The 26,344-nt window shown below is 45.2% G+C and overlaps 4 protein-coding genes across 4 annotated transcripts; 3 read left to right on the top strand and 1 right to left on the bottom strand.

Moving 5' to 3' along the window:
- The first annotated feature begins 524 nt into the window (after window positions 1-524).
- LOC124469022 lies at window positions 525-4,048 on the top strand. Its single transcript, XM_047022104.1, has 15 exons — window positions 525-623; window positions 721-723; window positions 1,141-1,212; window positions 1,391-1,474; window positions 1,646-1,744; window positions 1,850-1,897; window positions 2,015-2,095; window positions 2,183-2,545; window positions 2,706-2,821; window positions 2,927-2,996; window positions 3,089-3,175; window positions 3,259-3,357; window positions 3,507-3,593; window positions 3,696-3,803; window positions 3,908-4,048. The coding sequence occupies exons 1-15, from the start codon at window positions 525-527 to the stop codon at window positions 4,046-4,048; spliced, it is 1,557 nt and encodes a 518-aa protein (XP_046878060.1).
- Window positions 4,049-6,740: 2,692 nt separating this feature from the next.
- ttll2 (tubulin tyrosine ligase-like family, member 2) lies at window positions 6,741-8,725 on the top strand. The gene is made up of 2 exons (XM_047022103.1): window positions 6,741-8,502; window positions 8,718-8,725. Exons 1-2 carry the CDS (start codon window positions 6,741-6,743, stop codon window positions 8,723-8,725), a joined length of 1,770 nt encoding a protein of 589 aa, XP_046878059.1.
- A 1,112-nt stretch (window positions 8,726-9,837) lies between these two features.
- Window positions 9,838-19,492, bottom strand: si:ch211-140l13.3 (centromere protein J). The gene is made up of 15 exons (XM_047022102.1): window positions 19,390-19,492; window positions 17,365-17,509; window positions 17,006-17,105; window positions 15,547-16,696; window positions 15,167-15,418; window positions 14,297-14,384; window positions 13,961-14,072; window positions 12,480-12,695; window positions 12,106-12,234; window positions 11,431-11,473; window positions 11,114-11,295; window positions 10,874-11,014; window positions 10,671-10,755; window positions 10,438-10,558; window positions 9,838-10,290 (listed from the first exon to the last, which is right to left on the bottom strand). Exons 1-15 carry the CDS (start codon window positions 19,490-19,492, stop codon window positions 10,104-10,106), a joined length of 3,054 nt encoding a protein of 1,017 aa, XP_046878058.1. The 3' UTR covers window positions 9,838-10,103.
- On the top strand, window positions 19,264-22,066 carry gpr31 (G protein-coupled receptor 31). Its single transcript, XM_047021365.1, has one exon. The coding sequence runs from the start codon at window positions 19,526-19,528 to the stop codon at window positions 20,567-20,569; it is 1,044 nt and encodes a 347-aa protein (XP_046877321.1). The 5' UTR covers window positions 19,264-19,525; the 3' UTR covers window positions 20,570-22,066.
- Window positions 22,067-26,344: the final 4,278 nt, after the last annotated feature.

Here is a 26,344-nt window from a genome sequence, read left to right as displayed (position 1 = left end):
TGTGGAGTGCCGGAGTGGCCTTAACAGCAGTTGGGGCTGTTTATATCTATCAGTGGTACTGCAGACCCACACCTGAGGAAGGTATGAACATAAATGTGTTAAAAAATAGTTTTTTCTTCTAGTAAACTAATGAAATACAGCTCATATGACTTGGGAAACATTCAATTTATAACCCTAACAAATCCACAACAGGAAAGTATTTATTTTCTTGAAGGTATAGGTTATTAGACAGTTTATGTCTGTGTCAATTGTACACCTAAAGTGTTCAAGTGACTTTCCAAGATGTTTATAGTCTCAATTAAAACTACAATTCAACTATGACTTTAAGCCTATATATTGGTTTACTTCATTACTAACACTGTGTTTGTTCTTTAATTCCCCTCAAGATGAACTTCCCATTACTTCTGATTATCAGGACGTCTCAACAGCTGAAACCCCTCAAGTAACGTGACATTTTTGCTTTCATACAATTCTCTACTTTAAAAAATAAATTTAGAAACTTGAATGGCAGATCATAACTTTCCATGTTTTATGTGTCCTGGCAGGCTATTAACGAGGAGAATGGCAAGCTCATGCTTTTTATGTACAGCCCACTGTACTGTGGCCCTGTCACCATCTACAGGGTGAGAATCCAGTCCCTTCATCAGATCATCTGATAACAGATGAAGATTTTTCTCTGAAGGCTTGACTTGAACATAATCTGTGTTTTCTGTGTTATAGAGGGTCAGTGAGACAAGCGGACAGCTGCTCCCATGGAGATACAGTCCTTTACACTGTGGACCAGTGGTTCTGTTCTCTGTAAGCAACACTATTTATATGTTTCAGTTCAATTAACACATTTATAGAAATCAAGGATCGAACTCGCAGCATTTGGCCTTTTCTGAATGAAATGTTGTATCCATTTCCTTTTTGTTTACTAATATAGGGGGTCAGTGAGACAAGCGGACAGCTGCTTCCATGGAGATACAGTCCTTTACACTGTGGACCAGTGGTTCTGTTCTCCGTAAGCAACTCTATGCATGTTTCAACACAATTGACACATTTACAGAAGCAGAGGATTGCACTTTTAACTCTCAGTAAGTGGCTTTTCTGAATGATGTATCCATTTTCTCCCAATCCCTGATGTTTTTGTGTATCCAGGAAGCCAGTGAGGATGATCAGCGGCTGTTGCCATGGAGCCCCTTGTACTGTGGGCCTGTGGTCCTGTTCCAGGTCACTATTATCTTTTCTATATGTCAATACAACCACTCAAAAGCTGTCTGATAGAGAATAGAGTACAGAAAGTAGATTTTGAGAGTACACTCATCTGATCATAGCCTTTTCAGCTAAATCATGTCTGATACTGATTATAAAAGAGTGACTTGTTAACTTGAGTGATCAATGTCTGCAGGGCCTTCCAGAGTCTGGTCCACTGGTTCTGGGAGACGACTGTAACCAGTTTACATTTCAGTTCTCTTTCAGGACCCACTTTGAGGTCAGTGTGAATGGGATCTCAACACTATGGCTACTAAAATGACAGTATAATAGGGATGAATGTTGTCAACAGTTTATTAAGAAGGAGAGGTTGATAGACTCATTGAAGAACATCCTTAAAGTAAATGCATGCAGACATGTGACCTGACTCAGCTGTGTTTGGACTGTGTAGCAATTCTTGGTGAAGACTCATCATATATGGATGACCCGAGGCCCAACCACTCAACTGTGGTGGAGTGATCTGGTTGAGAGGACCAGAGTGGATCACCAGGTAATGTGTTTGCTTGCTATTAACGTTATACTCTGTCATAGCAAACCATAGAACATTTATTTTCAAGAAAGTACAACTTCATGTTCAACTTTTTCACTGGTGAAGGGTGCTCCAGTTTACAAATCTGTCACCAAGTACATCACAGGAGTTAAGGTAAGTTATTCCTTCATTTATTATATTTTTTTCATGTATGAATACTATAAATACATTTTATTGTATAATTATGACAACATAATCATTATTAAAGTGTTATTTTCTTCTTGACTCTAGCTGGTGGGAGCTGCTGTAGAGAAATACATGTCTTCCAGCAGCAAGCAGAACACCCACTTCACCCAGTTTGATGGCTTTCTGGTGAGATGCTGATAAACTTTAACAACTCTTTCTGTTAGATCGCTGAGCAAGTGTGTTTTTAAATGAGTGTTCTTGTATTCAAAACAGGAGCAGAGAGTGACATGGGAACATTCAGGGGTTTATGTGGATCCCTGGGGCCAAGTGTTTCCTACCAGCCGGACCAACACTCAGAGCTTCTACTCTCATCTTCCCGGACACACCCACGGCCCTGGTAACAGCCACGACTCCCAGCATGCCTCTGGACCAGGCCATGCCAGCGGCTCTGGACAAAGACACAACCATGCCCACGGCCACCAGTACCCCCAGGGAGCCAGCAGTGGCCCCAGGAACACCTCCAGACCAGGCCATGCCCCCGGCCCCAAACATCACCACAGCCACAGTCATGCTGGGCGTGCCAACAGCCACACCCACGGCCCTCCTTCCCCCCCAGAGCATTCCTTCCAGCCCCAGGTACAATCAGCTTCTTCCCCATCTGACTGTAGAATCCTAAGTCCTTTATCTTGATAACGTTTTGAGACATCCTACTGTATGTTGATATGGTTGAGGGGATTTGACCTTCTGGAAGTTTGAAGATGGGAGAGGAGTATTTATCTTGTCCACGATTGTGCAGCAGGAGCCTGAGGAGGAGGAGAGGGTTCCGAAGGAAGACTCTGGATATGAACACGCTGAGGGGGAGGAGTCACATCAGGCTCCGCCCCCTGGGAACAGAGAAGTTTCCCGCCTCATGTTAGTCCAAATACATTCACACTTTATTGCACAATATGTTCATAATAGATTCAAGCCATTTTGAAAGCACAACATGAACTGAGATGTTTGTTGTGGTGGTTACAGGACCTATCTTCAGGAGAAACAGGTCCAAGACTTGAGCAATAAAATTGTGGCCCTTCGTGAGGCATTTCATGTGAGTTTATCGATCTCAAGTATATCAGAATGCAGGAACATGTCAATATCCAGAAATCTAGATTTTCAACTTGAGATGACCTTGTGTTACAGTCACTCCTGACCCAGGACAGCACAAAAAACTTCCTGCTAGTTGCAGGAAAGATGATTCTTTCAGGGCTGGTCCAGCTCAACCAGGCGGTAAGGACCAGGCATCTTAGAACAACAGAGACTTTGATGGTCCATTGATGAACGTAATGATTATATTCTTCTCTCTGATATAGGATATTAGTTCCCTCTGCACATCGTTCAACCGCCTGGTGAGCTACATTGAAGATCCCGCCCACAGGGCTGGGATAGAGAGGGAGCTGGCCTCTGTCAACGTGAGTAATGATAACAAATTGAAATAATTGTGCATTTTACATATTGATTTATCATGTTCAAGTAAATGTCAAGGTACATTCTGCTCAGATATTGTTGGGCATTGCTTTGAGCAGCCCATGTCAGTTTTGCCTGTGTTTGGTTTCTGCAGATCCATCACACCAACTTCCTGGATATTGTGTATGATTTCATCATTCTGGGAGTGATAAAAAACAATGCTGCCTTGCCTCCACAAAACGTAAGTTGTACTGAGAAAAGAGAAAAGCTTTGAAGACTTTAGAGTTTTAAGATATCGAATAATTCATTGTAACTTTGTTAATGACAAACTTCTGACCCCAAGAAGCAGGAACAGGGATTCCTTGATCACCTTTTCCAGGTGCTGGAGCCAATTGTAACCCCTCCAACTGGATGGCAGCCATGTGCCAAAATGTTCCAGGAAGTCCTTCAGGTACACAAATGTATTTCCTGTTTCATGGTCAAGCTGGTTTTGCTTACTTTTATGTTCTGGATCTATGTGTGGAATAACGTTGTGTTGTGTCTCACTGATCTCAGGTCCAGCTAATGAAGTTGCTAGACAGCATCCTGGATCTGGACGAGTCCACCTTCAGCCAAGCTGACGTCCTATCAGCTGTGCTCTTCAGCCGGCTGGAGGGAATCATCCAGGAGCTGCTGGGAGATCTAGATGGCTGCTGACTTTCACAGCCAGACCTCCCCACTTGACATTTATTCACATCTATAAAGTCTGCTTCATTTAATAAACTGCAGACCCACGTACATGTTTTGGCCATTTTGTGAAATAATTAGCATGAGGGATATGCTATGGAACATGGAGAAAGATTTTTAGAGATTTAATCAAGTCATCAAATCGAATTGAATTGGTATAGTCCTTTTTACAAGTGTTGTCACAGAGAGCTTCACATATACCCACATATCAGCACCTATAACAACCTAAACCTCAAGGAAGACAAGGAAAACCTTGGGAGGAGCATTCAGTGAGATCCCCTCCTCCAGAGACAAATCAAATTCTGTTTTAATGTCAGTAGATTTAATATGGTGTTTGGGAACCGTTCAACTTTCACTGTCAGAGCAGCACAGTTTCACACAGAGAGCACCACTATTTTGGTAAGACTTGTCCATCTCCTTCTCCGTCCGTCCTTCCATCTAACTGGGCCTGACAGACCGGCAAACCCAGACAAATGTAACACTAGCTTGTTTGCATCGTAGAAAACAAATTGTCATACAATTGTCATTGTAAAATAACAACAATGTAATTTCATCTCTGCTCAGAACTGCACATTAGAAAACAATGATCAATTTGTCTGAGGCATGTGTAGGGGAGACCGGGGTTGGTTGGCACACTTTTCACTGACTGCCATATTTCTCTGGCATCTTTTATGATATAATATTCTAACCAGCAGCAAATGAAACGTTATGGTCTAAGCCATAATTAAATATGTTTACAAGTACACAAATATTTGTTTTAAATGTGGTGATTTGAGATTTAAATCATGTTGTGCATTTGTGCCAACCAGCCCCATCACGGGGTTGGTTGGCACACAATATGGGGTTGGTTGGCACAATGTTAAAATGCTATAGTTACACAAAATGAAGCAAGCAATAGAAACAATTTGAACATTTAATAAAAGAGTGTAACCAATTAATCATTCTATAACATGTTTTATGCAATTTATTAGAAGGAATGTATGTATTAAACCTAAACCTATGCCTAATCCTCAGAATCAGGCAAAAAGACTGAAGAACGGAATGTTGACAACAACATTCTTATTAGACAACATTTAAAAGGGATAATAACCCCAACAGTAGCCTAACAGTAGCCCTCTTAGTAGCCCCTCTCCCCCATCAAACTTATAATACATGTTTTAGCACTTTTTGATTAAATTCCTATATCTTCAAAATCACTGTGCCAACCAACCCCGCTCAAATTTAACCCAATTTTGTGATTAAATTATGTTGGCTATCTACCATCACTCATCACAAACTTTCAAATTTTAAATGAAAATGTAGCTGATTCCTATGTCTATTAACTACATGTAACATGTTTTAAATATCTTTAGCTGACACAGTTTTATAATAAATTCAGTCCACAGACCACTTTTTTACTTTTGATACTATAAAAGTGAAATGTTACCCTCACCAAAACAGTTTGTGATTTTCAGATGTTTTAACATAGTAGATGAGTGCAGGTCGAGAAAACAGACATTTTGATGTTACAATTTTGTTTCTGTGACCTTCAAAACGACCCAAAAATGCTGTGTGCCAACCAACCCCTGTAGCCAACCAACCCCGGTCTCCCCTATATGCGTCCCCCGCTAGCGCTCCCTGCGTTTCTTCATTATGACCAGAAAGAGGCAGCGTTCGCCAGCCCGTAGCAGGTTTTGGTTGTACGCCTGCTTTGCAACTGCATTTAGCTTTTAGTTGTCTGCAGTATGTGGACGTGATGCGGTGTATTCTGGTTGTAGCTCTGCTGAGTTTTTTCAGACGAACAGTGAAGTTGACATTGACTGCAAGCTGGATAACGCTAGGTGTCAACGAGAAGATTAAAATGTTGAGTTGTCAAAAGATCATCCAAAATGGTTGGGATAGGTCGACATAAGATGTGTTTAAACCTGCGACCTGTGGTCTAGTTTGTACAGCACAATATTGTGTCCAAACACCTGCAGTATGTCGCCTAGATATTCATATAATAGTCCTAGTAGGCCTACAAAATCTTATTTTTCACAAACTCAAATCTGATCACCCTATACAAGACCAAGTGTAATATAACAAAACCTGAACGTAGCTCGATGATCAAAATGTGCACAAAGGCACAAACAACGTAGCATCAATATTCCATCAAAGTATAGTTTCGCGCGCAGTACACCTCTGAATTATCAGTGGTGCTCAGTGGGTCTCCATAGCTACGCAGATGACGGGAAAGATTCCGGTGTCTATCGGCTGTCGGAGAGAAGAGACAAACTCCTCACAGAAGCTGGCAGGTGGGCAATTCAAATCTTTCCGCAATTTTGCATAACATTGCTGCGGATCCAGTAGCATATAGTGTAAAATGTTTCCCTAAGAATGTCTATAAAGTAGCCGTATTTGTCTTAAAATTGTATTCTGTATCTATATACTAGCCTATATAGTAACTAAGTAGGCTATCGAAAATGTGTGTTTAAAAATGATGCATTAAAAGCAACTAAACTTGCCATGGCAGTAACAAAATGGCTAAATGAAAATGTACATGTTGACCATGAATGTCCTGATATATAATACTCCTTATGTTGTTGTTATGACTGAGGACCTATAGCAACAGAGTGTAAGAACAATGACAACTGTCGCCTCATGTCTGGTTTTATAGGACCTGCCCACTCGTGCTTTCAGGCCAATGTCTGAGGACGTCAGGGACACCCCACAGCTGGTTTTCCGGCTGCATGATGGCGCCCCTGAGCTGGTGCGGGAGGTGCTTCTGGAGCGTGGCTGGGAGGAGTTCAACTCGCAGGAGCACCAGGAGGGTGACTGGAACCTGTACTGGCGCCCCTCTGCCTTCCGTTCCTCCGACTACAAGAGGCTCCTCCCCTGGCAGCGCCTCAACCACCATCCCAAAACGGTGGGCATCACCCGCAAGGACTGCCTTGCCCGCAACCTGAGGAGGATGAGGGGGACGTTTGGTTCGACTCTCTACGACTTCAGTCCCACTGTGTTCATCCTCCCCAACGATTACACACGGTTCCTGGCAGAGTATACCAAACATCACCTATGTGGAGCAGCAAGTGGAGGAGGGGAGGGAGGGAGAGCCACAGGCTACTGGATCTGTAAGCCAGTGGATCTCTCTCGAGGCAGGGGGATCTACATCTTCGAGGACGTCAAAGACCTGGTTTACAACTCGTCCGTGATTGTCCAGAGGTACGTCAGCGACCCCCTGCTTATCTCCGGCTACAAGTTCGACCTGCGGCTGTACGTATGCGTGAAGAGCTTCCAGCCCCTCACCGTCTACATGCACCAGGAGGGCTTGGTGCGCTTCGCCACCGAGAAGTACAGCCTGTCGTCTCTGGACAACCTGTTCTCCCACCTTACCAACACCAGCATCAACAAGTTCGGCCCTTCCTACACCACAGATAAGGAGAGGGTGGGCCAGGGTTGCAAGTGGACGATGAGCAAGTTTCGGTGCTTTCTCCACAGCCAGGGTGTCGACCAGCAGCTCCTGTGGCTGAGGATCAACAGCATCGTGACCCTCACCCTGCTCACCGTGGCTCCCTCCATCCCGCCCAGCCGTAACTGCGTAGAGCTGTTGGGCTTCGACATCCTGATCGATGCCGCGCTCAAGCCCTGGCTGCTGGAGGTCAACTTTAGCCCCGCCCTTTCCTCTGACTGCCAGGCCGACATCACCGTCAAGAAAGGGTTGGTCCACGACATGATTGATCTGATGAGCTACCAATCAGGGGACAGCCTCAGGCAGAGAGGCTACTTCCGACAGAAGCACAAACGCCCCTGTTACCTGGGCAGCCAATTGCAGCCAGCTCCCGGTCTTCCTCTCTCCAAGTCTGTCTGCCGGCACCAATCAAAGAAGAGGAGCCACAGCCAGTCCAGTTTACAGGCCCTGCTGACTGAGCAGAGGAGGAAGTTCCCGCCTTCCTCCCAGCTGAATCAGACCTGCTCCTCCCTCCGCTGGGTGAGCAGCACCGCCGGTTCGAACCCGACACTTCCACCACATTCTCACCCTATCACCGCGGTAACCGGAAACAGGAGGACACGTCCGACGCCCTCGTCGCTCGTCACGGGGAATCGGGCGACCGCACGCGTGTCTGAGGTTACAGACGTGTCTGGAGACACGGACGCGTTGACACCTGATAGCCTCCGGCGGCGGGTCACACCGCAACACCACCACACTGTGGGCTTCTCTTCGTCTTCATCCTCCTCCCAAGCCTGTAAACTACCTGCAATCCCTCCCAGGCGACAGCTGTCAGTCAGGAGCCCCTGGGCCAATCAGAGGCAGGAGTGGAGCATGGCTCCTCATCCTCCTTGCCGCGTGGGGGACTTTATCCTGACATTCCCCTTCAACCGGGCCACGCTGAGGGCATCGCGAGACGGGCTGGACGTCAGGACGGCCGTTCAGGAGGTCAGCAAGCTGGCGGCTCAGCTGACGTCGCGTCGGAGCCAGGCGGAGAGGAGGAAGAGGAGGAAGGAGGAGGAGGGGCCAGGGGTGTGTGGGGGGAGGAAGGAGGAAGAGGAGTACCTGTTTTGGGGGCCTAAGAACCCACCCCTGCTTCGTGAATTCTGCATCTCCAACTGATTATATTTTCACTTGTCAACAACTTTTATATTAAAGCTTATGCTTGATTTGCCATTGTGGTCCTAAGAGAAGAGTACTAAGACCACATTGTACACAGATACGGGGACGTGCACAGGAATTTTTAAGGGCAGTTGCTGTGGCCTGAAATAGCCTGCCTACTAATGATAATAATTCATGTCACGCAATACTTCCGTCATTTATTCTTCTTGTTAAAACTAAATGTTATAAACTAACCATCAGCAGACATGTAACTTTGTTTTCCTACCAAAAAATGTGCATGTGAAACGGGCTGGTTGTCTGGTAGGCAAGTCTGATTATTTAAGCTAAACGTGGCAAACTGAGCCTGGATTTATGAAGATTTTAATTGATTTCATAAAACTTGATGATGATTGTTCGTTTGTTATACATTTCTACAACTTAAAACTCACTTTTTCTGACAACGTCAAAGCTGTTTTTTATCAACACAGAATAAAACAACCGTTACCGTCTCTTAAGTGCAAGAAAATGCAGGCTCAGGTGGCAGTTGCGTGCAGTAGTAGAGGTTGTTTAGGGGTATGCCCCCTAAACAGAGTAGGGGGCATACCCCCTCCCCCTTGTGACTTCCACTCTCGTTGCCCATAGGCTTATCGATTGGATGTGAATAAGGCTACTTTATGAAATGTTTCGGGTGGCGATTTTTTAAATCTAGGTCTACTTGAAATTATGCAGCTGTTTAATTTCACTATTATTTAATTGTTTTCCTCAGAGGGGCACTTTGACTCGAGGAGGGCAAAAGGGCAGTTGCCCGGGCAACCTTAGCCATAGTCTGTGCACGTCCCTGCACAGACACAAACATTACAACTATACATAAAGTCAGGATCCATGCATACGGCCTTTAAGAGACAAAATACTGTGTGTCAAATGGACTGAGGTGTGTGTGTGCTAGAGGGTGATCATGGTTTCACAAAGAGAGAGTGAGATGAAAAGAGAACGTACGTGTTGACCTCATGAATAATCTGTCATCCTAATTAGATTCCTGCTGACACACAAACAGGGGTCAGTTTTAGGTTAAAACTCTAACCGTCTCACCCCTTAATACCCATCTGTCGTAGACCAGTGTAGACATTGGGTAACTTTAACAAAACTTGATATAAAGTTTATATGTGAAGTATAAATACCTTTTAATTGACAATATAAAATGGTACAATTCTAACAGAAAAAATATTTTTAAGCGCCGTCTTTGAAAAACAGACTTTACATGATAAACAGGAACACACATGTAAGATATGATGCAAAGCAATCATCTCAAACATCCAACAGCAGATAAATAACCTACAGAATATTTTGTATGGGTAAGAATCATTCCATAATTTGGCACAAAAGCCTCAGAACAAACAGCAGCCTGACAAATGACATTCTTCACTTCCTGTCTGTGAACATAGACATGCTTCACTTCCTGTCTATGATGATAGACATGCTTCACTTCCTGTCTATGATGACGGCTCCGTCTCTGTCCTTAATGTGTACGCGGCCGGAGGGGAACCTGGTCTCCTGGCGACCGGTAACGTAAACCGTTTTGACCGTCCCGTCAGGGTACTCCCTCCTCTTGAACTGGGAGGTGTGAACCTCTCTCTGCCCGTTGGTGAACTCCACCGTCTTAACTCCTCTATGGGGGGCGGAGAAGAGAGGAGCCATTAAGAAGTGATGCACCAATGATGGGGGTAGGATTAGTGTTAATGTATGTTGGTTAGGGTTAGGTTGTTGTGTATGCTTGGTTTGAGCAGGCGGTGTTTCCCAGAAGGGGAGCTCTTACTGGGAGATCTTGACCAGCGTGCCATCAGGGAAGATGCTCTCCTCTCGCCCGTCAGGGTGGAGGTACTTGAGGGTCTGGTCTGGGAACACAATCTCCCTCCGTCCGTCCGGGTGGTGCTTCTCTGGGGTGGGCGGGGTTAGGGGGAAGGTGGGAGCACCAGGGGAATATATAACGTGAGGATCTATTTATCTACGCCTGCATAGTGGAAGGTAGTTAATGAGACGGAGCCTTACCTATCTGGTCATTGGGGAAGTGCAGGACCTCCAGACCAGTAGGGTAGGTGGTGTGTGTCATCTGGGCGTCAGCATAGTGGTAAACCTGCCGTGTGATAGGAATCGGCAAAACTCAAATAAACCCAACTAACTGCATAACTGAACAATTGAATCCTGTATAGTGCGGTAGACTGACAGATGGAAAGGTTAACAGACACACGTACTACTTTCCCACTAGCCAGTGTGCGTTTGACATCTCCGTTGAAGAAGGTGACCGTCACAGACTTCCTGTCAGCAGAAATCTCCTTCCTGGTTCCGTTCCGGAATGTAATGACTCGGCAGCCATTTGACAGGATGTGTTCAATCTGGGGAGAGGGGAACCAATCACAAGGCAAGGTTTTTATGGTTGGGAAGGAAATCACACCCTTTATTCACATGACGATAGGGCATGTCCCGACCCCTACCTTCCCATTTGCATAGCGTATCTCCTCGCTTATGCCTATGTTTGTATGTGTCCCAGGGTTACGCTCGACGTGAGTGTAAGTGTGTGCTTCAGGGGTGGAGTTAGCAGGTGTATCTGTTTCTGTCTCAAGGGGGGAGTTAGCCAGTGTGCCCTCTGAGCCTCTTGAGTATGAGTACAGTCTCTCTGGTGGAGATAAAGAAACATGAGCATGGAGGATTAGCAATCATGGACACCCGCAACATTTTTCATACAATACTAATACTGTCAAGGATGAATAGAATGCACTACACATACACAGGACAGGAAACCTGCACTTACTTGTGGAGGCTGGTCCCCCTTCCCTGTGAGGGTGTTGATGCTGCTAACACAAACACAAGAGGAATGTTGTGTATAAAAGCTAATGTCGCTAAGTCAAGATCCCAATCATATCACAGAGATGGTTAGAACATGGTATCTTTGTCTTTTAGCAACAGCCTTCACCACTCTCCAGTTGGTCATTTCCTGAAGACACAACTGTCAGAGAGGACTTGAGAAAGCAGCACATTCAGTTTTAATGAGGCCCTATTCTTCGTAGGGAGGGATACAGCACTCATAGGGAGGGATACAGGTCAAAGCTAAAGGAGCCATACATTATAGAGCCGGGAAGCGACACAAGAGTCAAATCAGGCTCGAACATGGAAAGCCTCTAAGTATTGGCAGGGAGCGTATTGATTGCACTGTGTGAATTATGGATGAAGTCAGAGACCCAAGGCTGACATGAGGTATTGTCAATCCCTATCAATAATTACTGAGGTGCTTAAAGACCACTTCAGAGACTATTATATACTTGAATAACTTGGTGCTAATTAGTTTTCCCTCCCCCCGTGGTTATAGAAATATGCCCATGGGCAAGTTGGACAGCAAGAGAACCCTTCTATGGGCAATAATTCGTACAAACAATGCATTAATGATACTAAGTGTATTGTGTGTGTGGGCCATTAGTAGCCCACTAACCGTGTTTACAGCAGAGTGCACTGCTCTCTTCTGATAGGCTGGTCTGTTGAAGGCAGGCGTGTCACTTCTGGTTTGGGTGAGATCTGCAGATCTGGCTGACACAACCTTGGATGAGGATGATGGTGATCTCTGCCCAGTAGTTTAAGATAAACACACACAAAAACACACCCTATCAGTTCCCTATCATGTCCACAGGAAGGAGCTGTTGCTTAGTCTAGCCTTCTAGAGCTCTCATGACTTGGCCATTGCAAATGGCAGTTTGTGCTTAACTGACGGGTCTGGATTGAGAAATACATTCATAAATAAGTATAAGAGACAGACAGATAGACAAATACATCTATAATGCACTGAAGTAACGTGTGTGCTGAACTCACAGTTTTCTGTGCTTGTGTGTGAGCTGTGGTACTGGTGGTCTGACTCCTCTGCTCCACCAGGGGGTGCTGTCCTGGGGAGTTCAGCCTGTCTCTCAGCACCAGGTTCTCCCTGGTCAGCGTCTCCAGCTGGGTCTGCAGGTGACCGTGAGCCTGCGACCAATCACACTCTCGCCTCTGGAACTGCTCCTGCAGTACCTGGATCTGCTTTCTGAGGTCCTATTCTCACACACACACACGCGCACACACACACGCGCACACAAACACACACAGTCCCAGTGACCTTTTCTAATAGAACACTGAAAACAGTGTGTGTTTAAGCCTATACGGTTCCTTGAGTTTCAGTGTGCGCATGGCATATTTAGTCATGTGGAAGTTCCAACGACTGTGAGATGACAAGTAGAACTATGATGCGGAACAGGTGACATTGTCAGTTTCACAGTGACACACGGTAATTTTCCTCAACCTGTCGTCATCATAGTGAAAAGACAGTTAGACTGTGATGACATATGTAGTAGTAATTAAGTAACATCAAATTATCCAGTATTACCTCAGAACACCCTCCTCCCCCCTCCCCCGCAGGATCCTGGTTAGACCAGTTCTAAACTGTGTTATTGTACAGTACAGAGAAGAGAGAGAGAGAGAGAGGGGGGGGGGGGGGGTCAGGCCCTGAGGCTAGAGGTTATACAGGGATGTGCACTGGAATCTGGGTGGTGAAAAGGAGAATAATCCCTGGCTTGCTCTAATGCATCAGTTTTCAAACTGGGGTATGCGTAAACAAATCTCTAATGGCGCACAATGCATTGTATTTACTATACTTTGGTGATCTACTAAATGTTTAATCTCTGTTCTATAAACTTCAGATGTGTTTAATGATTGTTTTAATTGTGTGCTGACTACCAATGTTCAGTGCACACATGGCTATTTTACATATTCAATTAGCCCTGTTTTTAACAGAATCCACATTTAAATGTTACTAACAACTGTGCAGGATGACTTAGTAGAGGTCTAATCCCTTCTCCTGTGTGTTTGTACCATCCAATCAGGAAGTCTTGTTTTTGCAATTTCACAATTATTCATACACAACGCATGACCAATTAAAAGCCAAAGTTCTGCCTTGCAGACTAATTTAAAAAAAATAATACAAGCCGCTACGCACTGTATACCTGATGTGAGTTTTTAATTGTTTCAAATAGTTAGGTCATTGTTATGTTGTTTGTATCACATTATTGGACCATATGACTATATCAGATGGGGTACGTGGTGGACTATATTATTTTTAATGGGTTACGCAGATTATAACGTTTGAAAACTCCTGCTCTAAAAGTTTCATCCAAACTTGTCCGAACAGGCCTATACCATATAAGAAGACTCACTCATGGTCTGACGGCAGGATTCGGACAGTGATACCCCATCACAGTGGTCGGTTTCCAACCACCTCAGTTACAGTTACAAGCAGACGTGTCACGTTTACACTAACATACCAACTGATCGGTCCACCATCTTGAGTTCACCTGATCCATCCCACATAAACCAGGACACGCGAGGCTGGTGTCCCTGTCCGTCTCTCCTCTCTTCTTCAGCACCGCTCGCTCTCTGGGGGAAAACCCAACACCGCCACACAGTCATATAAATGAGCTCTGTTGTAAATTGCATGACATGAAACCAAGAGATAAGAAGGAATCTGCTTCATCATGGTGTAGTTTTCCTGGTATAACCAACATCCTTATCTGGTTTCCATGCGGGTCCGTCAGATAATGTGTCACGAGCATTCATGAAGCCATGCAGTTTTTCATTTGTGGTCACAATCTTTTTCTTACGTGGTTTTCTCTTCTATTTTCAACTTTGGTGGAGGGTGATGATATTTATCTGCTGTGACTTTGTGGAGGGTTGACATATTTTGGATTCCTACGGGCGAACAGTGTGTGTTAACATGGGCATTATGTCTTTTGTGTCTGGTTATTTTCATTTACATTACATTAATTTGTTTAGTAGACAGTTTCATCCAAAGCAAAATACACATCTTGAGTGCCTGGTTATAGGAACATTAGAGGGTTAGTAAAGGCTGTAATTTTGGTTGGGACTAAAGCCAAAGGTTTGCAGTCATTAAATCCACGTGTCTAATGTATTATTAGGTCAGGACTTCAAAAAATGTTTAAGCATCTTTTTAGATACAAAATCTAAATCGACTGGACATGGCTCTGACCTGTCCCCTTGGATGACTGAGGTGCTCCCTATCACCCAGCTGGGAGCACAGCAGAGTATGCTTGACCGACGCACTGTCATGTTACAGCTGTCATGTTACAGCTGTCATATTACAGCTGTCATGTTACAATAAATCGAAAGGTTTGCATAGAATGCAATCGATCTGATATCCGTTGGTATCGCCAACAGACTGTAATAAACATTCATCCATCATTTAGTTTGGACCAAACTAAATGATTCCGCAACATTCTATGACCATCTATCAGAACATCCATTGCTTGACTTTACGCTCTGGTAACAATTACGAGAATCTCTCACATTTCATATTAGTGTAATCTAAATTTTGATGACAGATTTTATACTTCACTACTCTACATCTGGGTGAGGCAGAGAGCAAAACAGACATTGTAGACTGATTTTACTGCTGCATTTTACTGTCCCACCTCTATTCAGTTTTATTCTCATACAACAGATAGCCCACTGACCATTTTGAAACACTTGGAGAGGGTGGTTCTTTCCTCTGTCTTTGGCTCTTGATGTTCCTTCAGGGTCAACATGCCTCGTGAGTTCTGAGGAAGAAAGACGCTCAGTCCCCCTCCTGGTGGGTCTGCGACGGTTCCCTGGCAGGGTTCTCAGAGGAGAGCTTCCCCAGGCTGATATCTTGTGAGGTGCCTGTGATGCCGTCCCAGATGCAGGGTCCTGTGATGCCGTCTCGGACCAGAGGACGTCCCTAATCTCTGAGGGGGTGGAAAAGAAACACAAAGCATCTTGTTTCTTTTAATCCTTCCTTTTATCCTTTTTCATCCCTTCTAAAGTATTGATATTTGGAATCTCCAGATTATGTCAATAAAGGTGTTATTCTCACCATCGCTGCCGGAGCTGGAGGAGAGGGAGGAGGAGAGGGGGAGACCGGCAGCTCCCTGGTTTGGTGTCTGCATTTGGCTGGTCAGTTGACCCTCCCCGCTGTCGCTGGGGGCATCGCTGGCATAGTCCCCCTCCGAAAGGTCCAGGCCGCGGTCCTCGGGCCCAGCGTGAGGGGGAGCAGACAGAGGGGAGGGAAGCTGATGGGCATTGGGGGAGGGGCTCTCCTCCACTCCCCCCTCCTGCTCCGCCTCTTTGTCGCTGGAGGAGGGACCACTTGAAAAGTGGAGACTCTCCGCTCTGGTCCTGGGTTGACCTCTGACCTTCAGCCCTGCTCTCGGAGCAGGGCTAAACACCTCCCTGTGGCTGTACCGAGAGCCGCTCCTCGGACGACCCTCTGCGGCCCCAGACCCAACGACTCTCACTATGCGGTCGTCGACAGTCTTAAAACCGACTCCTTCCTCCGAAGACCTGACCCTAGGGGGAACTAAGATGTTGGAGGGAGACGTGGGGGAGATTTTAGAATGCTGCACCAGCTGTGGCTCCTTCAAGTCAGCTTGTTTATGGACAGATTCTCGCCTCACAGTGGGCAGAGTCTGACCCTGCGACCCCCCCTCTTCCTCTCGCTCGGCAGATGTTGAGCGCGATGATCGCGCCAGCCGTGACCTCCAGGCCCCGTTGATCCCTCTCTGACCCCTGCCATTTCTGTCAGAGGAGCATAAAAGAGTTCCAGCGTTCTCATTGGCTGTGCTTTGTGACATTTGTCTCCCCATTGCTCTCCTTTCTTGGTGATGTACCGCTGTTTGTTTATCCATCTGTTTATTACAATGCCCGTTAGCTATAGCAACATCTGGCTTTTTAACCCTGTGTTTCATCTCTTGTGCTACATATCGGGTTGTCCTCTGTTGAGACTGGTTCTGGGCTGGGGGATGGGGCGTGGCAGGTAAATTGGCCGTGGGGGTGAGTGGGAGGTCGAACATGGAAGGGGCCGAGGAACGCCGCTGCAACCCGCCAGAGGTGAACTTCCTTCTGGGCAGCTGGGACAGGGAGGCCCTCCTCTGGATGTTGTGCTTGCTTCGCTCCAATCTGGACACTCCCTCCCCTTTGCGCAGGAAGTACCGCCCCCCCGCCATTCCCTTGGCTTCCTGCAGGTCCTGGGTGGAGAGAGAGAGAGACAGCGAGAGAGACAGGAAGAGGGCACTGCAGCATTTTCATCTGGCCCAATACAACACTTGGATTACATGACTAGATGGGTGGGCCCACTACATAAGGACATAAGTGCGAGAAACAAACGTAGTACACTATGTAGTAATGTCCGGAGGAAAATGGTAATCCTTTATGTATTGACTAAATGCTAGTAGCCTTAACCTAGCCCTGTACCCTAGCTGATGTCATACTGCTCTGGGATTGGCCTGCTGTAACTAGGGAATACCAAACTGCCCTGTGATTGGCTTTGCTAGTACCTGTTTCTCTCTCAGCCTGACATCTTCATCCACCTTCAGCTGCTCCTCCAGGAAGTCCTCAAACGTCCTCTCCCTCTCCTTCACCGCGGGCCGGATGGGTCTGGAGCACAGGTATCATGGTCCAGTTCCATACGGCACAAATGTAGCAGCCATCTAGAGCAGTGCTTAGTGGTACCTGGTCTCTGCTGTGCTCGTAGCTCTTGTTTGCAGATTGTCAACACTCAGTGACACTCAGCAAATATAGGTCAGTAGGAATGCGAGTTACTCAAACTCCATTAGTCACACCTGTGTACTAGATAGATATAGCTACCTTTTGTGCTGGCAGATTGGTACGTGGTCATTAACAAAGGCTTAAGTACCTCTCCTCCGTGTTGGTAAGCGACGGCCACCGTATACCAAAGGGGCTGACAGGGCCCTCCTCCCCCCGGTCCTCCCCCTCCTCCCACCGGTCCTCTTTGATTGGGGACAGGGTTCTCTGTCTGGTCACATCCTGTCCTGAACTGTCTAAATGACAGATACACACAATTACCATCAGGCTGTTAGGGTGTTGTTTGTGTGCGTGCATGTGCATGTGTGTGTGTGTGTGTGTGTGAGCATGTGTGATTATCAGATGATGTCACAGCTGTCTGTGGAATACATTCGATAGAAATCCAAAGACAACCGCAATGATTCATTTAGTCATTTTTCAAGCGAAGAATAACATTCTCCAAAACATTGATGGTGCACTTGGGGAATCGAGGGCTTGTGGAGCAGATGTTGGGAGAGGAACGAGTAACATAACAGAGTCAGAAGGTAGGTGTGTACGTCAGCACAGGGCAGCGTTGTTTGGACACAGAGAGTGTTGTCTTAGTCAGATCAACTGGAAAAAACTAGAATGGATCCAAGATACAGTGAGTCACTCCAGCTTAATCATTATCCCCTTGGAGGTGCCTTGTCTAACCTGCAGGTCCACAGTGTGAGCACCAGGGGGATTGGAGACTGGGGGATAGGATTGGTTTGTCTCACTGTGATTGTCTCATTTTGTCTCACACACACCAACTAAAATATCTACAATCAAACCAAAAAGATAGTTCAGGGTAAAGAAAAAACAAGTAAAGAACCAACAGCCTAAGGTGTGGTCCCAAATCACCTCTGCATCTTTCGAAGAAATGATTCTGGGACTGTTGACATCCTGTGGTTTAAGAAAGTGTTGTTATTTCTGTGGTTGAGACACTTTTGGTTGTGTTCGACGGGTGTTTGCTGGATTTTGCCGTGGGTGGGGTGTATAATTTCTCAAAGGAAGTCTTTTCAAATGAGTCTATGCGAGACCCCACTTGATCTCTGCTGTCTGTTTGATGGAACAGCCCTCACTGGAACGGCTGGATACAATCCAAATGTATTCTCTGTGCATTCTCTTTATGTCAGTTCATTGGATTATGGGAATCCATTGTTAAGATTGAAATTATTTAAATAATTGATGTGGACATTTATCTGGTGACTTTTATGAGCAGCAATTGACTATAACATATCCTAATAACCCTCATTGGTGTTTATGACAAGTGTCATTGAAAGCTGAAACATGGCATATCCTCTGCTTGACTGGAGACATTCCTTTGAGTCAGTCAGCATTCAGAGACAAGTCTGAACGAGCCTCTGCACTGTACAAAATGACATATTTTCTAGCTTGGAGGATATACTACAAAGAAATATCTGCCTTTAAAACACAACATTCCAACTGATGGCTTTATTTAATTTAGAAAACTATTTGACCCCCAAAACACTTTAGACCATGTTGACTCTGCTTGTAAATATCTAGCATATTCCCCAGGATATACTCTGTCCCTGTTGACAGTCTTATACAACTTCTTAACATAGCTAGCATTCCTGCTGTATGCAGAAGTTTCTGGATTCCCAGCCAGTCTGGCAGTCTCTCTAAACTCTCTGAGTTTCATCAATCAAACCTTCTTTTTATGGCAACGACTCTCCAGCATAAAATCTGTCTTTCTCAGGAGAGATACTCCCTGGAGAGCTACCACAGGATGGAGGAGGGGGTCACCCCACCCTGCTCCAAATCCTGAGGGAATTATATATTGTGAGAAGGTGAAACGTTTCCATAATGTTTTCTCTCCTTCCCCCTTTGTCTGCCCCCCCCCCCTTTCTCTCTCTTTCCCTCTCAGCAGCATGCTAGTCCTGTTCAGTCAGTAGTAACTCCCCTCCTCAGGGTCAGGGAGGGGCTAAACAAACCGCAGAACAGAGCTAACTGCGTGCAACGTGTTGAAGGGGAGGAGGAAGGAGGGAGGGAGTGCAGTGATTCAAGTCTCAAATTCACCAAGCAAACACACAAGCCTTGGAGTTTGCCTTCACACGCACACGCAGAAATCTCCGGAGTCCCCTTCGAGAGTTACAAGAGCTCGTCTCATTAGGTGTGGCTAGAGACTCCCCGTCTCTTTCCTTGGTTTTTAAACCAAACCTCTTTTGAGGTTCAGCTCGGAGCTGCAGTGATTTCATCGTCGTGAAAGGTTGTCTTTTTCGAGCTCAGGCATGGAGACTGAACTGCTAATCGCACCGACGGAGGAATACCACGCCACAGAGGACTGTGAGACCACTAGCCGGGCACTCTATAACTTCTACGCAGCTGTGATGATCATCGTCTTCCTGCTGGCTATCCCACTGAACATCTCAATCCTCCACCTCTTCATCGTCAAGCTCAAGTTTTGGAAAACCAACACCAACAATGTGTTTCTGTTCAACCTGGTCCTGGCCGACATCCTGCTGTTGTTCTGCCTGCCTGTGAAGGCCTACAACTTCATCCACGGTGAGAGACGCAGTGAGAACGAAGTGGTCTGCAAAGCCATGCTCTTCATGCTGTTCCTCAACCGAGGAGCAAGCATCGCCTTCCTCACCGTCACCTCCATCGACCGCTACTTCAACGTGGTGCATCCTGGGAGGAAGAACCTCCTGAAAGCCCTAAAGAGGTCTCCTCAGATCTCCATCCTGATCTGGCTCCTGCTGCTCCCTCTGACCATCCCCACCATGCTGAAGACCTTTGAGTGCTGCAACAGCCACAAGAGCTACAACGCCACGGAGAAGCGGGACGACGCCGTGGTGAAGGACGTGGTGGACAGTCTGAGGGAGGTGGTGTTCTTCACGCAGATCTTGGTCCCCTTCATAATCCTGCTATACTGCACGGTGCGCATAGTCAACCGCCTGAAGAGGAAGACGGTGGGGGACAAGACCAAGCTGAGGAGAGCCATGTTCCTGGTCTCCTCCGTCATGGTGTTGTTCTCTGTCTGCTTCCTGCCCTGCACCGTGGCCAGGATTGTTCTGCTGGTGGCCCGGGTTCAGGAGTGGAAGGAGCTCTCAGAGGACGTGGCGGCGCAGGTGTTTGACGGCCTCATGGTCCTGTCCTTCATCGACTGTCTGCTGGACCCGTTGGTCTACTGCTTCTGTAGCACCAAGTTCAAAAACATCTACCTGGGCAATTACTTTCCCTGCCTTCTGAAGAAACACGAACACCCCCTTGATAACAGCACCTCCACACCAAACACAAATCCCAAACGCGATAATGTAAATACGGCATACTAGCCAAGCCCCGGGGGAAAACAATGTTCTCATCTATGTGACTATTTAGGGAAAAATACATTACAAAAAGGATGTACAGTTAGCCAATCATTTTAATGCTTGCGTAAAATTGATTTTCATTGTTTTTTTCATCAGACCTCTGCTTGTCATAGTGCCGCCTGAGCATGTAGCAAACGCAACACGATTAGCTTCTGCCAAAGGAAGTCTAAACAGCTTGCTTCCAGCTTTTTGCATTTGCTTCAGAGCTCAAGGCACTTGGCAATACCAAGACAAGTTCAAACAACTATTGGTTGTTTAGAAGGCTGTAAAACGTCTTTGTACAGAATATGGTAATTTCTGCTGTTTGCTAAGGCTGCATGGTGACATGTCTGTGTTGTTGTGTGCAGATGTCGTGATTCACCACTGATACACCGTACAGTAACCCGTCATGTTTACATTACCCCAGTCTCACTTTACATTACGTTACTGCTCAGTATGACTGAGTGGTTAGTAACTGTCTGGGTTAAATGTAGGGCACTTGTCATGCAAGTCTGGTTGAAGGCACTTTATTTTACTGAGGGCAGTTCTGTGGTAGCGTGAGCTGCTTGTTTGTCAGTAATAACATGAAATACCAGTAATGTACATATATTTCATTTGCAACTCCATTACGTACCTCCGTCCCCCCCTGAATGTTAATGATGCCATTACAGACAAACATGATTTTTCAATTTCTTGTCCCTCCATAAAGTTTGTATATTAAGATACAATGTCAGAAAAAGGCTTGTCAGCTCAGTTTTTTGAGGTGTAGCTTTATTACCTTGGGTTGGGCATGTTGGGACAGGATACACCTCTGGTCCCAAAGTCTCAGCCGATGATGGGAACGTCTGGGAGGGCAGGTTCCTAGTTCTCTGGAAATCGGCAGGGGGGAGGCGAGCTGGAGCACCAGGGGACAAACCTAGAGAAGCTAGATCTTCCCCACTGGAAGGGATGACAGCAACCGACGTTCCCCCCTCTGAATAATTCCCAAGTTCTTTGGTACAGTCCACTCCAGAAGTTGTCAGTGCCGGTGCAGCTGAGCCAAACCATTGGGTAGAGAGAGAAGGGGGGAAAGGTAGACCTGAGAGGAGAAAACAGCAAAGTAAAGGTTATGAATTGTAACATTCCATTCTGTAGAAGTGCACAGTGTACATCAAAACAAGGCTCCAGGGCAACAACAAAAAAGGGCCCAGACCAGGGCACTTTAAAATATTGTTCCACTTAAGTGTCAAGATAAATTTAGGTGGAAGCAAAACAGTAGCGCCCATGAATCTAGCCACACACGTTTAACTTCAATCATGCAATATGATTAAGTAGTAGTGTCCATATATTAACAAAGAGCACTATAAAACATTCATCTTATATCTAACCGCAAAATAAATTACCTCATCTACTGAAGCCTTTAATACTGTGAAGCATTTTTGTATATTTTCAACGTGTACATATTATTAAATAATGATACTTCAATAAAAACTATGCTGTAAATACCAGTCGTTTTTTTCTTCTGCAGGATAGAATGATCAAGTGAAATAATATTTGTGTAGCCATTCTTATAAACAATGTCATAATGACTATATTAGCCAACTACAGAGATTAAACTTACGGTAAACCCTTTTAATTAGACAAAGAAACACTCAAAACAAAATTAAATCTCACAGGGAGAAAAATAGATATGTTGGATGAGCAACACAGCGAAGAGCTACCTCCACCAGAGCCAGTTGAAGGACACCATAGAGGTCCCAATCATAAATGTAATCATTTGAGCATAACTACTGTATAGCAAGGATGAAGGGGGTGAGAAGCAGTCTACCGGTATAAGTATTTATGTAGCAGTAGACCTTATACACAATACAATCATTGCAAGAGGCACTGTTCTGTATGACCATATGAGTGCACTGAAGCTCAATGTATTACTGTAGGACTGGTTTAAATGGACTTTGGTTGAAAACCAAGATCAGAAGCCTGAGAAACATTCATCATTGTGATGTAATGAGTCCTCTGTGGTATTCTTAGTTACTTGGCCATTTGCCATTTCCTTTGAATAGTAAATCCACTTGGTAGAAATCTTTTTGTCAGTGATCTCAGACTTGGCCTTGATCTCAGAGTATGTGTCAAGGGGAGCGTGTCTGTCAACAACCCGTCTCAGTCTCTACCCCATTAAGACATATGACTTCATAGAGACATACACTTTATTCAAGTACTGTGCTTAACAACAGCATGTGAGCATATTTATAGGGTAGGGCTTGATACTTACCGTCATTTTAAATGATTGCACCTTCCCTATTTAGCCTCAAGTGCAGAAAACTCACAGCCCTCATATCCAGGCTTTTAAAAAGTTCAGCCAATCACGATGCACCTTCTCTTCTTCTCTCATGTGACAAGCTGCATCAGAACTGATGTCACTCAACAGCTCTAGCTGTATTGCTTTTAAGCATGATCCTTCCGAGATAATTCGATGGCGCTAACCACCAAACCATTAAGCTTAAGGTGGAGTCAGATGGATGGACGTGGGAGTGGAACTAAGACATTCCACACGTGCAAAACTGCTATCGTAAAGCCACATTTAAAGATCTTGCAACAGTCATCCGACCTCCTAGTACAGCCACAAAAAACCATAGCTACTGTCTATGACCAACCACTGATGTTCTGTACTTACCAAAGCCTGAAACGTTGCATCTATAAAACAGATAACTGATTGTGGTATCACAAATCTGCATCCCACTGATCTGATAAACAACCTAAATAACCATGCTGCAGTTCTATAGAAAGACAGAAGATAAGTATAAGATTGGTACACCATAAACCTCAAACACAGTCGGGTTACTTGTTGCGAAAGACATTAAATGTTGCTTAAACTATTTGAGATGAGAGATTTTGGATCATTTCTAACTCCCCAGTCAGAAGACTTTAAGCATCTCCTTCATGTCTCATGGAGAGAGTTGTAATATGATGACGTTTTGTGCTCGACCCATACTGTCTTTTTTGTGGCCTATGAATCTTTTATGAATACTTCCATCAGTTGTCTTGTGATGTGTATAGTGCTTTGTTTAGAGTGTGTCATGATATCGGTGCTTACATTACTGTAATCTGTGCAGCACTTTGCCTAACACTTCTATTTGTGAAATGTGCTCTATAAATACATTTCTTTGATTCATTTGATTGCGCAATTGCTGGACGTCAGTAGGTTTCCTGTTAAATCCGCCTCTCAAAATCTGCAGAGCTACCACAATGAAGCAATCAAACAAACACCTCTAGCAAGTGTAAACAAACTTCAAAAGCGGTTGTGGCATAGAGATTAGTTTCGTATTGTACAGTATGTCATTTTTGTCTCCCTCAGGTTTGAGTTCAGGAAATCCAACAGTATATTTCTGTTCAAAATGGTGGAGGCAGACCTGCTGTTACTGGCCTCTCTCCCTGTCAAGGCCTGTAATGGAAATGTTGGTCATATGCATAGATGTATGTGTATGAAATCTATAATCTTCTATGTTCATTGGTAAGAGACAGGAAGGCAAGATAATTAAGTTGAGTTCAAAGGAATGTGAGGTGCTGATGGCTCTGTGGGCAGCTTGCCCTGGGGGATGGGTGAAGCATTTTATATGGCCTTCTGTCCTCTGGTTACTGTAAGGGGTCAATGAGACAGTTGCTCTGAACTTTGGCTAGAAGGACTGTGTCCTGTTTCATTGTTTGTGTTAATTAAAAGTATTGTTTGAAGATGGTCACACAAAGGACAGTTGACCATTTGACTGGTCAACCCCTGTGGCTTTATTATCTACTGCTCTGGAGAGAGCTGTGACATCAAAGAACTTTGGGACACATAGGAGATGTATTGTTTCAAACTGTCACTAAGTTGAGTTAGCCAATCACAGAGTTTGCTACATTGATTGATTGACCATATAGAATGCCATTTGATCTTAAGTTCATATAAGGCAGTGCATGTGTGCTGGCTGATCATCACTCCTGCGAACGACCTGTGTGGATGGCACACCTCCTTCGCTGTGATTGATCAGCAAAGCTTTGTTTATGTAATTGTATAGTCTAATAAATTGTATTAAAACCATATCCCTTGACTATTCAGATCTACACAGTGCCACTCGAATTCTTCCCTAACAGGCCCCACTGCCACTGGAGCTGTGAAGAAGAAAGAACACGGTGCCGCCTCAAGACCGTCGTCTTCCCGCTCTTCCTCAACCTACACAGACTGCCTGCAGCACACTGGTCTACTGTTTCTGCAGCTCTGGATTCAAGGAGGTTCTCAAAAATGAAAAAACAAAACAAGGAGTGCAAAGAAACTTCTCACAACTATTTTGAACTGAATTCCTAACCCAATAATTATGGAGTAATGAGTCTGTCTCAAGTTGTACTGTTACTGTGTGCTTAAGAGTGATTGTCGTTCAATAAAACTGATCTGCTTGGTGCTTTCTTGGTTGAATCATAAAGATGCTTAGTGCAGAGGAAGATTGTTTTGCAAATTCAGCTCAAGATACCAGGGGGGTATTCCAGAAAGCAGGTTTAGCAACATAACCCCCCAGCTGATTCACAATGTTGCAGCAGCTTACTGGCAATGTTGCTACAATGCTGGGTGTCAGCTGGGGAGTTAACTTGAGTCAGATGGCTGAGCGGTTAGGGAATCGGACTATTAATCAGAAGGTTGCCAGTTCAATTCCCGGCCGTGCAAATGACGTTGTGTCCTTGAGTAAGGCATTTCACCCGACTTGCCTCGGGGGAATGTCCGTGTACTTACTGTAAGTCGCTCTGGATAAGAGCGTCTTCTAAATGTAGTGCTTCAACTCTTTAAGGGGAGTCAGGTGGCTGAGCGGTTAGGGAATCGGGCTAGTAATCAGAGGGTTGCCGGTTTGATTCCTGGCAGTGCCAAATGACATTGTGTCCTTGGGCAAAGCACTTCACCCGACTTGCCTCGGGGGAATGTCCCTGTACTTACTGTAAGTCGCTCTGGATAAGAGCGCCTGCTTAATGACTTAATGTAAATGTAACTTACTCGGGTGTGTTGCATAACCTGCTTTGTGGAATACCCCCCAGGTCTCACTACTACATAAAAACAGCTGTGGGTTACAAACTAATACGATGCCAAATGGAGTTAAGCTTTACTGAAGTTTGAGAGAATAATATCGCTCAACTCCTCCCTCACGTACGGAGGAATGGGCGGATTTGCTTGTGCTAACAGCTTGGTGGTGACCCTCAAGGACTCTCCCGCCACAACCCGAGTTAAAGCCTGGTAACAAATGAAGCGCCCTCCCCACTTCATTCACACCTTAATTGTACCCCGGAGAATGACACTCTTGTTTCCACCGGACGCTAGGCACAGCTCTGCTACCAGCCTCCCCATCCAGTATCAGGCTCTGCTGCTACCAGCCTCCCCATCCAGTATCAGGCTCTGCTGCTACCAGCCTCCCCATCCAGTATCAGGCTCTGCTGCTACCAGCCTCTTCATCTACCGGGCTCGGTGTGCTACCAAACCCATCAATCTAATAAACATCCCAAACGTTCAATTGATGGTTCTGCTTTTGCACTCCGGAAATCCCAAAAATGATTTTACCACATTTTAGTACAAAAAATAAATACAAAGAATTTAAAAGACAAAACTAGAAAAATGTGTCTAAAAAAGTGATTTTCCTGTCTAGTGGGGAATATATGCATGGAGTTAAAACCTACCGCTGGTAAACAGTTAAAATGGTTCCCCATGTGCTCGGGTACACCAAATCTAGATTGCTTGAATTCCTTGGCATTGTTTATAGTTCCATTCAT

Source organism: Hypomesus transpacificus, chromosome 6 (genome assembly GCF_021917145.1).
Source record: "Hypomesus transpacificus isolate Combined female chromosome 6, fHypTra1, whole genome shotgun sequence".
Lineage (NCBI taxonomy): Eukaryota > Metazoa > Chordata > Actinopteri > Osmeriformes > Osmeridae > Hypomesus > Hypomesus transpacificus.
The sequence above is the reverse complement of the archived record's forward strand: the minus strand, read 5'-3'. Positions and strand labels throughout refer to the sequence as shown.

What these genes read in the sequence shown, in the direction of transcription:
- LOC124469022 (XM_047022104.1), top strand. Translation starts at nt 525, where the DNA reads ATGTTTTATGTGTCCTGGCAGGCTATTAACGAGGAGAATGGCAAGCTC. An exon ending in CCCAGTTTGATGGCTTTCTG is followed by an intron (nt 2,096 to 2,182) that starts GTGAGATGCTGA and finishes TATTCAAAACAG; the next exon opens with GAGCAGAGAGTGACATGGGA. An exon ending in AGAGAAGTTTCCCGCCTCAT is followed by an intron (nt 2,822 to 2,926) that starts GTTAGTCCAAAT and finishes TGGTGGTTACAG; the next exon opens with GACCTATCTTCAGGAGAAAC.
- ttll2 (XM_047022103.1), top strand. Translation starts at nt 6,741, where the DNA reads ATGTCTGAGGACGTCAGGGACACCCCACAGCTGGTTTTCCGGCTGCAT.
- si:ch211-140l13.3 (XM_047022102.1), bottom strand. Translation starts at nt 19,492, where the DNA reads ATGAAATCACTGCAGCTCCGAGCTGAACCTCAAAAGAGGTTTGGTTTA. An exon ending in ACCTAATGAGACGAGCTCTT is followed by an intron (nt 17,510 to 19,389) that starts GTAACTCTCGAA and finishes TCTGTCATTTAG; the next exon opens with ACAGTTCAGGACAGGATGTG. An exon ending in TCAGGCTGAGAGAGAAACAG is followed by an intron (nt 16,697 to 17,005) that starts GTACTAGCAAAG and finishes CTCTCCACCCAG; the next exon opens with GACCTGCAGGAAGCCAAGGG.
- gpr31 (XM_047021365.1), top strand. Translation starts at nt 19,526, where the DNA reads ATGGAGACTGAACTGCTAATCGCACCGACGGAGGAATACCACGCCACA.